General features: G+C 38.9%; 1 protein-coding gene across 2 annotated transcripts in view; it reads right to left on the bottom strand.

The window, feature by feature from the left end:
• Positions 1-18834, bottom strand: part of LOC106873093 (uncharacterized) — a 170831-nt gene that overhangs the window by 105831 nt on the left and 46166 nt on the right. For both annotated transcript variants that reach the window (XM_089354379.1, XM_089354378.1), the window contains exon 2: positions 2921-5364. In XM_089354379.1, coding sequence (XP_089210505.1) covers positions 2921-5260 — 2340 coding nt within the window. In that variant the 5' untranslated portion in view covers positions 5261-5364. The remainder of the gene's footprint in view (positions 1-2920; positions 5365-18834) is intronic.

Raw genomic sequence — 18834 nt, forward strand, 5'->3', positions numbered from 1 at the left:
TTATAGACCCAGAACTACATTATCCGATATTTCATGCCCTGTGGCTTAGTGATGAGGCTGATTGTAAGATTGTGGTTTCAATTCCTGAACCACATAGTGTGTTGTGTTCTTGAGCAAAACACTTCATTCCACATTACTCCAGTCTGCACAGCTGGCAAAAAATGAGTAATCCTGCGATGGAGCGGCATCCCATCCAGGGGGAATATAGTCATCACAGAAATTAGGAAACTATGACTAACGTGGCTTGAGAAGGAGATTTATCCATTATCCTAATTTTTAACCCTTTCATTACTATATTTTTGCCGAAAAAAAACACTGCTTTTGTTTTAATTAAATTTTAAAATAATAAAAAATTTAATAAACAAACTTTGTCATTATTAAGTTTTGTATTTGGAGCATGAATTAATATGAAATTTCAATGATAGATTCTAACATAAATCATATTAACAAGAAGTTTGCATCATAGAATTCGAGGCAATCTCAGACAGCTTGGAATCAAAAGGATTAATCCTTGTCTTACCATATCTCTACAGAAATACACAGCCCTTGTTTCAATTAATTTTGAAAACAACCAAGAATTTAATAGAATAGTTATCATGATTAAGTAAATGTTTTGAAAAGTTTCAATTTCGATTACTTGAACCCCTTTTTTACCAAATTTCCATTGAAATACCCTGTCCTTGTTTCAGTTGATTTTTTAAAATAATGAAGAATTTAATAAAATCAATTATTATTAAGTTGGTGTTTGGAATATAAATTACATGAAATTTTGATGGAAGCTTTTAATTTGGATCACTTAAAAACAGGAAGTTTTGGCATCAAATGGGCAAACCCATTAGTTATAATAAAGAATAAATTGTTTTGAATGACACAACAATGCACTATAATACAAACAATGGACTATAATAACTGTTATAATTTAATCATCCATAGTCTGGTATGATATTTCCTTCTTCAAATATGCCTAGGAATTGATGGAGTCACTGTTATAACCGGATGCCAAACAAACTTTCTTAAATGGTGCTTAAAAAACAGCATAATTCCGTGGACAGCAAATACTTTTTATGGGCAATTTGATTTTATATAAATTTTTTAATCAAAATCTTTTAATTGACAATAAACCTATTTGGTAAATACTGTTAAATAAATAAATGTAAAAATATGTTATTTTAAGCAAATATTTATGTATAAATTTCATAAGAGTTTATGAGGTAACGGCTGAAATATAAAGGGGTCCGCAAGTCAAAAAGTTTGAAAACCCCTGGTTTATATGATCAGAAATATAAATTTGAAGTGTACGTAGTGTCCTAGTGAATATCTGATCAAAAACTTTTCTATTAAAAAAAACTAGGAGAAAACTTTTCAATTATAAATAAAGTGGAAATATACAAAATTAAATATTATTTTCCATTTTGCAATTAGTTTTATTTCATTTTTAAAAATAATATTTATTTTATGGTTTATTATTGTTTATATTTTGAATTACAAAAATATGAAGGCCCCAAACTCTTTTAAGAGCTTAGGACCTTCATGAGTCTTAATCCGACCATGGGTCCATTTTGCAAAGTTAGGCTTATATGCTTTAATGCACTAAAAGCCATTTTTTCCATGAATATGTTTTGCTCCAACAAGAGTGCATCTAATACACCTGCACATCTAACACACTTGTGTATCTGATACACCTGCGCATCTAACACATCTGTGCACCCTTTTATGCTATCAAATACATTGAACCATACAAGTTCTTTTTTATCTTTCATTCTTTTACTTGTTTCAGTCATTAGACTGCGGTCATGCTGGAGCACTTTCTGGAAGAATTCTTTGTAGAATGAATTGATCCAAGCACTTATTGCAATTTTTAAGTCTGGTAATTATTCTATCAGCCTCTTATGCTGAACTGCTAAGTTACTAGGATAAAACACTGACATCAGTTGTCAACAAGCAGTAATGGGGGACAAAGACACAGACACACATTATATCATCATCATCATCATCGTTTAACGTCCGCTTTCCATGCTAGCATGGGTTGGACGATTTGACTGAGGACTGGTGAAACCGGATGGCAACACCAGGCTCCAATCTAAATTTGGCAGAGTTTCTACAGCTGGATGCCCTTCCTAACGCCAACCACTCATATATATATATATATATATATATATATATATATATATATATATATACACACATACATGTATGGAAAAAAAATCAAGGTAGAAAATGCTTAAATAATTTTATAAAAAACATTTTAGTACCGGTTTCAGTCATTGAGACTTTTTCAACTGTAAGTATGGAAAACAATTAAATTTGGGAAAAATTAAATGAAAAGTATTTTAAAAGAATATTTGCATAGTATTCAAATGCAAGGGGCATTTTCCTTGTTTCTGCCTGCCTCTGTCTCTCTTGTTTACTCTTGTAGGTAACATATGGTATAATTATAAACAGGGCAAATTTTAGCCATTTCTCCACAGATTGAGAAAAATGATGAACAACCTTAATCGACTTTCAAACCTTATTTGGTTCTCATCAGAGGCATCTACATCATTCTGACAGTCTCCAGAGAAACAAGCAGCCAGACTGTTTATATACTCAATAAATGCAGAAGTTATTCTATGAAGGAATCCCTAATTTGCATACTGAAAGTGTTTAACACTATAAATACCGGCTTTTCAATGGGGATCTTAGTCTCGAGGTATGATATATATATATATATATGACAGGCTTCTTTCAGTTTCTGTCTACCAAATGCACTCACAAGGATTTGGTCAGCCCAAGGCTATAGCAGAAGACACTTGACAGAAGACACTTGACCCAGAACCATGTGGTTAGGAAGCAAGCTTCTTACCACACAACCACATCTCTGCCTACAGCAAATAAAAAAACGAAACAAAAAGGAAATTTTTTTAAATGTTTTCTGGCTTACCTGCTTCATGATGCCATATATATCTGAACCACTCTTGCTGAGTTCCGAGTTGAAATATAACTTCCTCAAGCTCGAGGTCAAAATGTCAGAGAATGTATCCGTCTCCTCATTGTGGTCATCTGACTGACTAAAATCAGTTTGGTCAAGATCTGAATTGGGACTTACAAGTGGTTTTATTCCTGTGTCCAGTCCAGAATCACTTGGAGGTTCTATACTAATTTTGGTTTCTTTGGAGTCAGATTCACTTTTGCTAAGAGCTGATTCCAGGCATTGTTGTGGTATCTGGTTGTTGTTTTTGCAACTGTTAACTTTAGTGACAACCTCTTCTGAAATGTTGGGAACGGTGGAGGCAACTTCCTGGGACTTATTTGGCTCTGGAGCCGGAGCTGTATTCTGATCTGTCTGTGGTTCTGAATTTGTAAGGCCAAGGCGAGGTTTCAATGCCAGAGGCAGAAGGCCGGATGTTGGTGCAGTTACTCTCAGTGGTCTGGTTAGTGAAGATGAGGATGAGGAAGAAGACAGAAGTGAAGACAAAGGAGAAACAGCAGAAGAGGAACTATCCGATGTTGAAGTTGAAATAGGGTTGGTGGCAGTGGTGGTGGTGGTCGTCGTCGTTGTTGTGTTCGCTAGAAGTTTGGACGGTGAAGCTGGCAATGGGTACGAAGTTTGAGCCAAAGACAGTGGTCTTTTAAGTGGTTGGAAGACAGGAGAAGATCCAGAAACTGATGATGATGATGATGATAACGATGATGGAGAAAACGAGCTCTGGGGTCGCTTAAACTTACTAGATACTTCTGCAGCGACTGCTGCTGCTGATGATGCTTTTGATGTTGTTGTTGCTGCTGCTGTTGTTGTTGTTGTTAGTCGCTGTGATCTTCGGACAGCAACAGGACGAGCAGCTTTAGCTTCAGCTGAAGCAGTAGAAGTAAGAGCTTTAACAGTGGTGGTGGTAATATTAGCAGTATCAGTAGTAGTAGTTGTAGTAGTAGTAGTAGTAGTAGTAGTAGTAGTAGTAGTAGTAGTAGCAGCAGTAGTCTGTGAAGGCTGTGTTAACTTTTTATCAACACTGCTAGCAGCAGTAGCAGCAGCAGCAGCAACTAAAGGTGCGTTGCTGTCAGTGCATGATGCAGAAGTCTTAGGATTATCCCCAGCTGCACACGGCTCACTCAAGCCGCTCAACCTGTCGGTCTTATCCTCCCCGACACCTCTTCCCTCCTGCTTCACCTCCTTCACTTTCTCTTTGCCTTCCTTCTCACCTTCGTCCCTCCTCTCACTCTTACCCTCACCCTTCTGAGACTTCTCCTTTCTGTTGCTCACACCATCGTCGTTACTCTCTCTTCTCACCCTACTCCTACTATCACCATAACTATTCTTCCTCTTCCCTACCTCCGGGATGTCCACCTTCTCTTTCTTCTCTTTGTCTATTTTTCCTACCCTCTCCTTCTCTTTGTCTATTTTTCCTACCCTCTCCTTCTCTTTCTCTATTTTTCTTACCCTCTCCTTCTCTTCCTTCTCTTTATCTATTTTTCCTATCCTCTCCTTCTCCTCTTCCTTAGTTCCACTTCCATAAACCCTTGTCTGAGGAACTTGTTTAAGACATTCACCTGTAGACAACCGATGAGCTTCTTGATGGCTGCGAGAACGAGGTCTGGGGAGGGTTACATTGTTCTTGTTGCTGTTGTCTTTGTTGATGTTGTGGTTATCCCCTTCGTGGTGGCCAGGTCGACAATGAAGGGGATCAAGCAGTGTGTTCTGATCCTTATTTTTTTCATCTTTCTCGTCGTCTCCACCGTGCTCCCCTTGGTTACCACCATCATCACCACTACCACCACCACCACCACCACCACCACCATCAGCTTTGCCTTTGTCATCTTCGGCTTTTTTATCATTGTCATGGTACTTTAGAGAACCGATCAATGACCGAGACCTCTGTTGTCGTCGGAGTGCCTCATTATGTTTCTCTTGTTCTTGTTGCTGTAGCATAGAATTCACACCCTTTAAATCACTTCCCCGTCTTCTAAAAACCCTCTCTAATTCTGACTCTTTGGAAGCGGCAGCCTCTTTTTCTAAACCAAATTTTCCTCCCAAACCCTGTACACTCCATCTTCTTGATTCCTTCATTGCGACACCTCCAATACTTAATACAGCCTCTTCTTTTCCCACTCCCCTGACATTACCTCCTCCTCTCTCTGTGAGCATTGTCTTTGCTTTCTTCACCTCCTCCTTTTCCTCTTCTGTCAAGGTAACAGGTAACTCTTTCTTCTTTGACCGTCGTTTTTCTTTCCAATTTTGCAGATAGTTGTCGTTATCCAATGAGAGGCCTTCGTTGTCACCCAGCATCTTTTCCGCAGATAGGAAGAAAAAAAAAAAGGTAGTTAAAAAAAAATAATAATTGCCAAGCCAATTATTGAGATTATCGTTAATCTGCAGTAATCCAGTTCATCCTGCAAAGATAAAAGAAAAAAAAGAAATAAGTAAAACAGATAACTAGACAGAGAGAGAGAATGAGTGAGAAGGAGAGAAAGAGAGAGAGAGAGAGAGAGAAGGAGACGAAAGAAGGAGAGAGGAGGAGAGGGGAGGAGAGAGATGAAGGTAGAGAGAAGAAAGGAGAGAAGAGGAGGGAGATGGAGAGAGAGAGGGAGAAGAAAGAAGGAGAGAGGAGGAGAGAGATAGTTTTTTAAAAAATCTACTGAATGGGCATAGTGAACAGTAAGAGAGTATGAGGTAAGCGAGTGTGTGTGTGTGTGTGTGTGTGTGTGTGTGTGGAGAGAGGAAAGTAGATGGAGAGGAGGTGGCAGAGGAGGTAGGTGGAGGAAGTGGAGCAACAGAGGTGATGAAACGGCCGTAAGAGAATTAATGATATAACAATAACAATGTAAATATAAGAGGGAAAGACAGGGAAAACAAAAGAAACAAAAAGAACGAATGTAAAAGATGATGACGATGGTGATGGTGATGATGATGATGACAGAGTAACCCAAACAAGAAATTACCAAAAAATAGGGGGGAGGGGGAAATGGTTAAATTCACAAAGTGAAAATCATAATAATGATGTTCTTAGCTACAAAAAGTTAACAAAAAGACTCCTTTTGTGTCACATTCTCAAAGGCACAAATTTTGTGGGAATGGGTATAAAAGACCGTAACTCTATGGTTTCTCTAGAGAGGGACATCTACAGTCAACTTTGGTAGGAATTGAACCCAAAGTAGGAAGATATGCGAGTTAAATACAGTTTTTTATCTGATTTTCTACTGTGTTTGTAATGAAACCCAATCTAGCCATCCATCATTTTGAATCCGGTGCTTTGTCCCCATTAACGAGGATGGCCCGGATCTACCTCAATGCCATAGCAACCACTCTTACACCATCTCACCATCTTGCCTGGCTTTGGGCGCCCTTCCTTCTCAAACCAACCTTTCCAATCTCCTCCTCCACCTGTCCCCTCCACATTTTCCTCAGTCTACCTCACTTTCTCGATCCATTTACCTCAAACTCTAGCACCCTCCTCAGAACATGCCTCTCATCCCTCCTCAACACATGCCCATACCACCGCACTCCATTCGCCCTTGCCGGCCGTTCCACTGATTCCTTGGTGGAATTCAAACTCAGAACGTAAAGATGGGCAAAATACCGCGAAACATTTCGCCTAGCATGCTAACAATTCTGCCAGCTCACTGCTTTAATAATCTTAATAATAATAATAATAAAGATCTTGAAATAGAAATTGGCAAAATGTGGAGCCTCAAGACTGAAACAATACCTGTGGAACCTCAAGACTAAAACAATGCCCGAGGAATGATAGTAAAAGGGGCTGATTCCGACCTAGCTCAGATACCGGGAAACCCCAAAATGCCGGAAATTCAAAAGATAGTGCTCATGGGAACTGCCCATATCCTATGTAAAATACTGTCTATGTAATCTCAAATTTCGAAACAAACTCATAATTTTCTTATGTTTTCTTAAACATTCTCTAGAACAATATTATGTGCAAAACCAAATATATGACACCCTAGGCATAACACCAATATGAGCTTCTAACACGTTATCTCCTGAGGTCTATGGGTGAGACTTGGAGCCAACATGTACAAATACAAAGCAAAAGTCAAACATATGATAATAATCCTTCTACTATAGCCACAAGGCCTGAAATTTGGGTGGAAAGGGGCCAGTCAATTAGATCAACCTCAATACACAACTGGTACTAAATTTATCGAAGCCGAAAGGATGAAAGGCAAAGTCGACTTTGGCAGAATTTGAACTCAGAACATAAAGACAGCTGAAATACCGGTAAGCATTTCGCCCGGCGTACTAACAATTCAACCAGCTCACAGACTTATCTAAAATGATAATAATAACTCTTTTTCATTTTGGGCCCAAGGTCAACAATTTTAGAGATGGGGTACCTGATTATATTGACTCCAAACCTCAACTGGTACTAATTTTATTAAACCGAAAACGAGTCACAGACAAAAGCAACCCCAGCAGAATTTGATCTCAGAACGTAAAGAACCAAAAGAAATGCCACTAAACATTTTGTCTGATGCAGCATCGATTCTGCCAGCTTACAACCATTTTAATAAGACCCCTGGCAGAGACTGAAACCTCTTATAATAATAATACTGTTAATCATAATAATAATAATAATAATAATAATAATAATTAGGTGAACCTAGAGGTTGAGGGACACACAGCAGATTGATAAATAGTGAGGGTTAGGGTGGGAGGTGGTGTAAAGTGGACATGTGTCTGTGTGTCACTTTGATTATCTCTCAAGTATATGCAGGTAAATTCCTGCATATAACTTTTAGACAGAGGTGGATTCATGTATATACCTGCCTGGATTAATTTAATTAAGGTTCAGTCTTTGAAGGAGATAACAAGAGGTATAAATATTTAAAATCAACTTATACTCGTAACATTTCTCTGCAAAATGGATTTCTAAGCCGTACACAAGACCACATATGTGTCAAGAAATATAAGAAGTTAATTGAATCAACCCCTGGTGTATGACTGGTACTTATTTTATCAACCCCAGGAAAGATCATCATTTAACATTTGTTTTCCATCATCATCATTTAACATCCAGTTTGACAGAAGCTGGCGAGCTGGGGAGTGGGACCAGCTTCCAGGTCTCTGTTGTGGCATGGTTTCTCTGGCTGGATGCCCTTCCTAATGCCAACCACTTTACAGATTGTGTTGGGTGCATTTCACGTGGGACCGGCACCAGTGCTTTTCATGTGGAATCAGCATGAGTGTTTCTTACATGGCACTAGCACAGGGGCTTTTTATGCGAGACCAGCACAGGTGCCTTCTGACAGTGCTTTTTATGTGGCACCAGAACAGATACCTTTTACGTGGCACCAGCACAGGGGCTTTTTATGCGAGACCAGCACAGGTGCTTTCTGACAGTGCTTTTTATGTGGCACCAACACAGGTACTTTTCATGTGGCACCAGCACAGGTGCTTTTTATGTGAGACTGGCACAGGTGCTTTTTATGCGGCACCAGCACAGGTATTCTTTATGTAACACCAGTACAGGTGCATTTTACATGGCACCAGCACAGGTGCTTTTTATGTGGCACCAGCATAGCGAAGATGGAAAGTAGAACATCAGCATGATTTGATCTCAGTCAGAACAATGAAAGGACATTAATACCATAAGGCATTTGATCCCACAAAGTTTTGGAAACAAACTGTAGCCAATTCAAATTTATCTTTTATTTTTTACCTTTTAATTGTTTCAATCATTAGACTGTTGCCATGATGGAGCATGCCACACTAGGGCATGCCATCCAATCCATAACTGGCATTCCATTGGTTACAATGATAAGTATTCCAGTTAACGCAATCAATGGAACATCTTGCTTGTGAAATTAACATGCAAGTGGCTGAGCACTCCACAGACATATGTACCTTCATTGTAATTCTCAGGGAGATTCAGCATGACACAGAATATGACAAGACTTGCCCCTTTGAATTACAGGTACTACTCATTTTTGCCAGCTGAGTGGACTGTGACAGCATCATCATCATCATCATTTATTCTCTGCTTTCCATGCTGACATGGATTGGATGGTTTGACTGAAACTGGTAAGCCAGAGAGCTGCACCAAGTTCCAGTCTGATTTGGCATGATTTCTACAACTGGACGCCCTTCCTAATGCCAACCACTCCAAGAGTGTAATGGGTGCTCTTTACACGCCACTGGCACAGGTGCCAGTTATGTGACACAGGCATCGGCCACAACTATGATTCCTTGGCTTGATAAGTCTTCTAATGTGAAATAAAGTGTCTTGCTCAAGGAACCGAACTCCCGACCTTATGATCGTGAGCCAAACACTCCTAACCATTGAACCACATGCCTTCACTATTCAACCCATACCAGAATAGAAAAGAATGTTAAGCGACGATGATGACAAAGATGATGATGATGATGATGGTCTTCTTTCAGTTTCCATCAACCAAATTAACTCACAAGGCTTTGGTTGGCCTGAGGCTGTAGAAGAAGACACTTGTCCTGTGTGGCATGCAAGGGATTGAATCTGAGTCCACTTAATTGGGGACAACCAGCTTTGTGGTTTTCATTCAGCCAGAATTGATAAAAAGACAAGTACCAGTAGTGGGGGAGGTAAGGGTTTGAATAAGCTGTCTGCTCCTTCTCCAAAACATCTGAGAAGTATTGGGGGCAAGTGAAGGCCCAACTAAACTGACTGCTCCTTCACAAAAATATGACGCCCTGCAGCTATATGCTTTTTGCTCTTTTACTTGTTTCAGTCATTTGACTGCGACCGTGCTGGAGCACCACCTTTAGTCAAATGAATCGACCCCAGGACTTATTCTTTGTAAGCCTAGGACTTATTGTATCAGTCTCTTATGCCAAACTGCTAAGTTACAGCTAGAGCGTAAACACATCAACCTTAAGTGATGGTGGGGGGACAAACACAGACACACGAACATACACACACACACACACACACACATATGTACAACAGGCTTCTTTCAGTTTCCATCTACCAAATCCACTCACAAGGCTTTAGTCAGCCTGACGCTATAGTAGAAGACACTTGCCCAAAGTGCCACACAGTGGAATTGAGCCTGGAACCATGTGGTTAGGAAGCAAACCTCTTACCACATAGCCACGCCTGCACCTATATGTTAAAATTCCTTGTTTATTTATTATTTGGGATGAGGTGCTTGGCAATTTTGACCTGAGCCAATCATAGTCACATTCCTTTCATATTTCAACAAGAACAAAAAAAGATAACAAAGAAAATACAATCAAAAACAAATAGACAAAATCTCGAATATTATTTGCTGTTAAATGAAAGCATGGAGGGGATTTGTCATGTGCTCTTGCTAGAAATATAGCACAAGTGAATTCGAAGACCCAGTTTAAGAAACAGATATTCGAAGACCCACTTTAAGAAATAGATATCAATATAACATGGGGTAGGGTCAGTTGTAGTGGTTTTTAACTAGGGTCCATGTGGCCCTTGGGGGTTTCTGTAAAATTTTGTTCTTGAAATTTCTCGGCAATAAATTGGTTATATTTCTATAAGTCTTTTATTCTTTTACTTGTTTCAATCATTTTACTGTGGCCATGCTAGAGTACTGCCTTGAAGGGTTTTAGTCAAACAAATTAACCCTAGGAGTTATTCTTTGTAAACCTAGTACTTATTCTATCAGTCTTATTTGCCAAACCACTACGTTACAGGGATGTAAACACACCAACACTGGTTGTAAAGTGATGGAGGGTGGACAAACACACACACACACAGATAAATATATATATATATATATATATATATATATATATACACACACACATATATATATATATATATATATATATATATATATACACGATGGGCTTCTTTCAGTTTCTGCCTACCAAATCCACTCACAAGGCTTTGGTTGGACCAGGGCTATAGTAGAAGACATTTGCTCAAGGTGCCATGCAGTGGGACTGAACTCAGAGCCATGTGGTTGGCAAGCAAGATTCTTACCACATAGCTATGCCTGTACCTATTTTAAAATTTTAAACATTTCCTAATATTTAATTATAAAAGTACAGTAAGTTTTTGTTTTTTTATATATATATATACACAGTGAATGGCTCTGGAGGTCCAGAGGAGGAAAATAGGAATCAAAGGTGTTCCATAGGCATAAAAATGGTTGGGAAGCACTAAGGTAGGGTCTACAAGATCTCTTGAAAGTCATGCTCTAGTATGGCCAAAGTCTGGCGTATGAAACCACTGAAATAATAGAAATGAGGACAGCTGTAAATGAATGAGGACAGCTGTGTGAAAAAGTGTCACACCCTGGCCATTGAGGGAACCTGTGGAAGAGGTAAACCCAGGAAGACCTGGGATAAGGAGGGGAAGCACAACCTTTGAACATTGGGCCTCACTGAGGCAATGACTAGTGACCGAGACCTTTAGAAATATGCTGTGCTTGAGAAGACCCAGCAAACCAAGTGATACCATAACTCGTGGCCCATGCCAGTGGGTGTAACCAGCCCACTTATGAGTACCCCTCATTCATTGGACAGTGAACTTTGCTTGCGAAGACCTATTGAGGCAAGTGTAAACAAATCAAAATCACTGATGTGGCCGATGAGAGTATTACTTGATTGGCACTCGTGCCAGTGGAACATTAAAAGCACCATCCGAGCGTGATTGTTGCCAGGGCTGCTGATTGGCTCCTGTGCCAGTGGCACGTAAAAAGCACCATTCGAGTGTGATCATTGCCAGCGTCGCCTTACCGGCACATATTCCGCTGGCACATGAAACACAACATTCGAGCATGGTCATTGCCAGAACCACTTGACTGGCCCTTGTGCCGGTGGCACATAAAAGCACCCACTACACTCTCAGAGTGGTTGGCGTTAGGAAGGGCATCCAGATGTAGAAACTTTGCCAGATCAGATTGGAACCTGGTGCAGCCTTCTGGTTTCACCAGTCCTCAGTCAAACCGTCCAACCCATGGAGCATGGAAAGTGGATGTTAAACGACGATGACGATGATGTTTGTGTGTACATAGTAAAAGTGTGTGTGTGTTTGAATGTGTAAAACTTTGTGAGTGCATGTGTGTCTGTGTAAATGTAACTCTGTGTATGTGTGAGTGTGCGCTCGTGTGTGTGTGTGTGTGTGTGTGTGTGCACACGTGAGCTTGTCATATGTCATGTAAACATGTTTATATAAACATTAAACTTTGCTTGTTTTATATATGACAAATATATATCATGTTCTACACACACTTCTGACAAAAGGATACATTTTGAAACTTGTATATATTTATACAACCAAAGAAGCATGCATGCATATATATACACCTCTATACAGGCATACATACACACACGCACATTTACACATATATTTATTTATTTATACACACATACACACACATGAACAGATCTCTTTGTGCATGTATACATTGCTGCATAATATAAAATGGGTCAATAGGTTAATATGAATGAGTAAGATTATGTTTGCATATAAATATGTATGTATGTATGTATGTATAATGCATATAGGTGCAGGAGTGGCTGCGTGGTAATAAGCTTACTTCCCTACCACATGGTTCCGAGTTCAGTTCCACTATGTGGGGTCTTGAGTAGGTGTCTTGCACTATAGCCTCAGGCCAACCAAAGCCCTGCGAGTGGATTTGGTAGACAGAGACTGAAAGAAGCCCATTATCTATATATATGCATGTATGTATGTATGTATGTATGTGTGTGTCTATGTATGTATGTATGTATTTGTGTGTCTGTGTTTGTACCCCCACCATCGCTTGACAACCGATGGTGGTGTGTTTGCGTCCCCGTAACTTAGCAGTTACAGGGATGTAAGCACACCAACATTGGTTGTCAAGCGATGGTGGGGGGACAAACACAGACACACAAACATACACACCCACACACATACATATATATATACAACAGGCTTCTTTCAGTTTCCGTCTACCAAATCCACTCACAACGCTTTGGTTGGCCCAAGACTATAGTAGAAGACACTTGCCTAAGGCGCCACGCAGTGGGACTGAACCAGGAACCATGTGGCTGGTAAACAAGCTACTTACAATCCAGCCACTCCTGTGCCTATGTATGTGTGTGTAAATATATATATATATATATATATATATATAGCGTGTGTGTGTATTGAGTGTTGATTTATGCTGCATCATTCACCTTCATGCATTGATATGTATTTCTTTTATAAGATCTACCAATAGACTTAAGACTACACCCTTTTATCTGGGATCAGCAGATATTATAGAAAAATGCATACAATCATATGGCTGCTGGTTCAATTCCACTGTGGCACCTTAGGCAAATGTCTTCTATATCAAAACACACACACACACACACACACATACACACATACACACATGCACACACACATACTTACACACACACATACACATATGCATACATACACACATGCATACATACATATATACATACATACATATGCACATATACACACCTACGTACACTCATACATACATACACATACATACATGCATGCATGTATACATACATACATATATACATAAACCTGCATACACACACACACACATACATACATGCACATGCACATATACACACCTACGTACACTCATACATACATACACATACACATACATGCATGCATGCATGTATACATACATATATATATATACATACACCTGCATTCACACACACACACATACATACACATGCATACATACGTATGTACATACATACATACATACACACACAACACACATGCATACATATGCACTGACACAAACACACACACAGTTAAATAGGATGCAAGTGAAAACCCTGTATTATGCAAAGCTCATCCACCATTATTGGCTACCTAATGTCATCATTAAGTGAAAACACTTCTGGTACTAAATATACATCAGGAATTTCATAGCATCCATAGCAATTATATAAATAGATAAACGATATAAAATGGAACGAAGGACATAACTTATTTGCAATCACTACAATTGTTTCAACACATTTTTTACATCTGTATTATATTGGTGAGATGCTATGTAATCACACACACACACACACACACACACACACACACACACACACACATGTATGTAAATAAATTTATATTAGCTGACTCTTATATGCACTAAGTCACTCACGGGGGTGGGGGATTGACTTATATATACACATGTGTGCGCGCACACACTCACACACACACAAAGGTTTATATCAAATTTTCAGGTAATTTCATAGCTATTGCCTATTTCTCAGCCATAAAGACACCCCCTACACACACAAACATATATACGTTTTCAATAGTCACCTTAATTTAGTCGAATTTTAGGTCAAGCCATTGTTGTCGTTTTTTAGTGGTGATGATGGTGGTGGTGGTGGTGGTGGTGGTGGTGGTTGTAATGATTGTTGTTGTTGTTGGTGTTGTAGTGGTGGTGGTCGTTGTCATCATTGTCATCACAGAAGGTGGGGATTGTACAATACACTAAACAACATGTATAGACTGGCTTCTGAACTATTAACAAGACCAACAACAACAACAACAACAACAGCAGCAGCAGCAGCAACAACAAGGATAATATTGAAGAGCCACAACAATCACAACAACAGCACACAGCTATCAGCAACTACAACACCAACAGTAACATCAACAATAACTAAAGGCGTAGTTACAACCACATATTTTGTCATTACAGCACATCACATTACATTACATATAATCCGTGTGCCTCTATGTGGTTGTTCAGTTTTCTAGAAATAATACCTAAACCTTCCTCAAATCACATACTACAGTATTAACTGCGAAGAGAGATACATTAGCTAATGTTGTCCTACTTAATCACATAATTTTGTGGCCTGGAGGTGGATGGGATTTATTTCCCTGCTGAACATGTAAATAAGAGTGCATTTTGCACCAAAAGCCAATAAGCAGAAATAAATACTACCCCTCAGTACTGATATGCCTCTGTCATTTATATATATTCTTTAATAAGCTCAATGGCTGATCACAACACCAACACGTGTTCTGGCACTGTTATTCTACATATGTTTTTCTTCTCTAGGCACTAGGCCCGAAATATTGGGGAAGAACGCGAGTCGATTAAATCATCACCAGTATGCAACCGGTACTTAATTTATCAACCCCCAAAAGGATGAAAGGCAAAGTTGACCTGGGTGGAATTTGAACTCAGAACGTAAAGACAGACGAAATACTGCTAAGCATTTTGTCTGGCGTGTTAACGTTTCTGCCAGCTCGCCGTCTTATCTGCATATACTTTTCTACTCTAGGCATAAAGCCCGAAATTTTTGGGGAGGGGGGGGGCAGTCGATTAGAGCGACCCAAGTATACAACTGGTACTTAATTTATCGACCCTGAAAGGATGAAAGGCAGAGGTAACTTCAGCGGAATTTGAACTGAGAATGTAAAGTCAGACGAAATACCACTAAGCATTTCGCTCAGCATGGTAACATTTCTGCCAGCTCGCTGCCTTGTAATTCTATATATTGCCAGTTAGGATGGATTGCTGCTATCTCTAGCAGTTAAGAGTCCATCACTGATGAGACCAAGGAAGGTCGAAATCACGTGATCTGGTGCTCTCGGCGCTGGAGGTGGAAGGAATTTAGTTCTCCACTATTGATAAAAACAAGACTGCATTTTGCACCAAAAGCCCAAGTGAGGGTTTCTCTCATGATAACTACCACAGTATAGTTTGTTCTAATAGGAACATCTACATTTAAGTGAGAATAATTATTATTTCTCAGTATTAATACTGCCTCTGTCACTAATGGATATACATACAATTATATATTCCTTTATTATTTTTTTATTCTTTTATTTGTTTCAGTCATTTGACTGCGGCCATGCTGGAGCACCGACTTTAGTTGAACTAATCGACTCCACGACTTATTCTTTGTAAGCTTAGTACTTATTCTATCAATCTCTTTTGCCGAACCACTAGGTTACGGGGACATAGACACACCAACATCGGTTGTCAAGTGATGGTGGGGAGACAAACACAGATACACAAACACACACACACACACACACACACACACACACACACATATATACGACGGGCTTCTTTCAGTTTCCATCTATCAAATCCACTCACAAGGCTTTAGTTGGCCTGAGGCTATAGTAGAAGACACTTTTTATGCAAGACACTTTTTATGTCAGATACCTATTCTATCAGTCTCTTTTGCTGAACTACTAAGTTACAAGGACATAAACACACCAACACTGGTTGTCAAGCCATGGTGGGAAACAAACGCGCACACACATACATAAATATACAATGAGCTTCTTTCAGTTTCTAACTACCATATCCACTCACAAATCTTTCGTCGACCCAAGGCTATTGTAGGTGCCACGCAGTGGGACTGAACCCAGAACCATTTGGCTGGAAAGTAGACTTCTTACCACACAGTCATACATACATACATACATACATACATACATACATACATACATACATAAAGCAGAAGATCAGTGAAAATGAGAACACCTATGCTGAACTATTGATAAATCTGCAGTTACTTTATCCAGATTACAAGTTCAGGTTTATACCTGTAATTATTGGGGTCCTGGAATATGTAACACACTACCTAAATACCAATCTTGAGAAATTAGGCTTCTCAAAACTGGAAAGGAGAAAGCTAATTCGTAGACTACAGATCCAATCCATCACTGGATCTGTAAAAATCTGTAAAACTTTCCAGAAGTTTAACATTTAAATATATATGACCATGTCTAGACATGTAACTATACGCATGAGAATACAAACATAGAACAAAACATACAAACCTGCACACAAACATACATACATACATACATACATACAAACAAAGATATCCTGTTGATGTTGAAATTCCATTGAAGGAGCCTTGGATCTGGGTTAGAAATCGGTTCTTTCTCTATTGGCAAGAAATCTTGAAATAAAACTGAACAATACAATACAATACAATGTGTAAGTAGAACAGTAAAAATGTGCAAAATTTTCTAAAATTCAAAATGTGAATTTGTCTTTGTCATCTACATTCCAATGACGGAGTGTTGTATCTTTGTTGGGAAACAGCTCTTTCCTGACAGGGAGATTTCAAATAATTAAAAATAGAAGAGAACATACAGACACGCATACATGTGTAAATGTATACACATATAGATGTATATGTACATATGTATATATGTACATATATGAATGTAGACATACATACATACATACATACATACATACATACAAACAAACAAACAAACGAATAAATGAAAGTGGAACAATCATCTCCAATGTTACATATATTTCAAAGGGAATATTCTAAAGACAGTCTTTTCATAATTCTTTTCATTTTGGCATTAAATCTGTTATCATTCCTGCAGCAAAAATCAAATGGCTACATGCTAGGGTCTGCAGCTGTTAGAGATATTAATGTATCCCATAATTCCTTTATGAATAACCTGAAGATTTATGCTAAACATGTTAACAATGCCAAAAAACAGATGGAGTAAGACAACATTTTCAGCTGAAATAGGAATAGAATTTGACCAAAAGAAATGTTTGTATTTGATTGTTGAACATGAAAAATCCGTCCCCCCGCCCCTAGACCCAAAACCTGTACATCAAAAGCCTTCCTATCTCTCCTGTTCCACTCAAAGAATGCTATAAATACTTAGGCATTGATGAAAACATATATGAAATTGCTGTGATTAAAAATGAACAGTACTATACCAGACTTCAGAAATATGGCATTTGAAAATCTCCTCTTACAACAAGACAATATCCCACAATGCATTTGTAGTATCAGTGCTGATTCTAATATTTGGAATACTTGACAGATCTGTAGGCGAAATCCACACCATTGACATCAAAATGCACAAGATCCTAATATAAACTGGACATTTCCATACAAATTGTGATATTGACAGGCTCTTCTTAGCAAGAGATAAAATGGATAGAGGCTGAATATCTATGCAGACAGCCTTCGAACTGCATATAGTCTCTCTCTGCAGACAGAAACAACAGCAGAAATAAATACATTAAGTTGGCGTGCTGAAAAGTGGAGAGAACAATATCCTAAATGCCGGAAGTGAGCTCCTCAGAAAACACTCTCTTCTTAATGACCTCCCATACAACTGCAAAACAGCTGGACTAAAATACTTCAGAGAAGGCCTAAATTTGAAATGCTTAGCATCCCAATAGAAGACCATGCATGAATATGCTACCCAACTTACAAATTTTGGCTGGCACAAGATCAGAAATTTGAGTGTAGGTGGTAAGTTGATTACATCAACCCCAGGACTCAACTGGTACTGATTTAATCAGCCCCAAAAGGATGAATGACAAAGTCAACTTCAGTGAAATTTGAACTTAGAACGTAGTCGGTCAAAATGTTGCAAAGCATCTTGCATGATATGCTAATGATATTCACCACCGTAGAAAATGGTTATATTCTTTTCTACTCTAGGCACAAGGCCTAAAATTTTTGGGGAGGGGGCCAGTCAATTAGATCGGCCCCAGTATGCAACTGATACTTAATTCATCAACCCCAAAAGGATGAAAGGCAAAGTCAACCTCGGCGGAATTTGAACTCAGGACGTAAACACTGACGAAATACCGTTTAGCATTTCGCCTGGCGTGCTAACATTTCTGCCAGCTTCGATCCAAGGGTTGTTATTATTACTGTGTGTGTGTGTGTGTGTGTGTGTGTGTGTGTGTGTGTGTGTGTGTGTGGTGTGTGTGTTTTATCACTGCTTGACATTCTACATATTTCTTTATAGGGGAAGGTTTAAAGTTTATAGCTGAACATGATCAATTGAATTAAGCCTTAAATAAAATAATATTCTAATTTTGTTTTAATGTCAGAGCAGCTGTAAATAGCACCATTTGAGTGTGATCGTTACCAGCATTGCCTTACTA

The sequence above is a fragment of the Octopus bimaculoides genome, chromosome 6 (genome assembly GCF_046866305.1).
Source record: "Octopus bimaculoides isolate indiv1 chromosome 6, ASM4686630v1, whole genome shotgun sequence".
Taxonomy (NCBI): domain Eukaryota; kingdom Metazoa; phylum Mollusca; class Cephalopoda; order Octopoda; family Octopodidae; genus Octopus; species Octopus bimaculoides.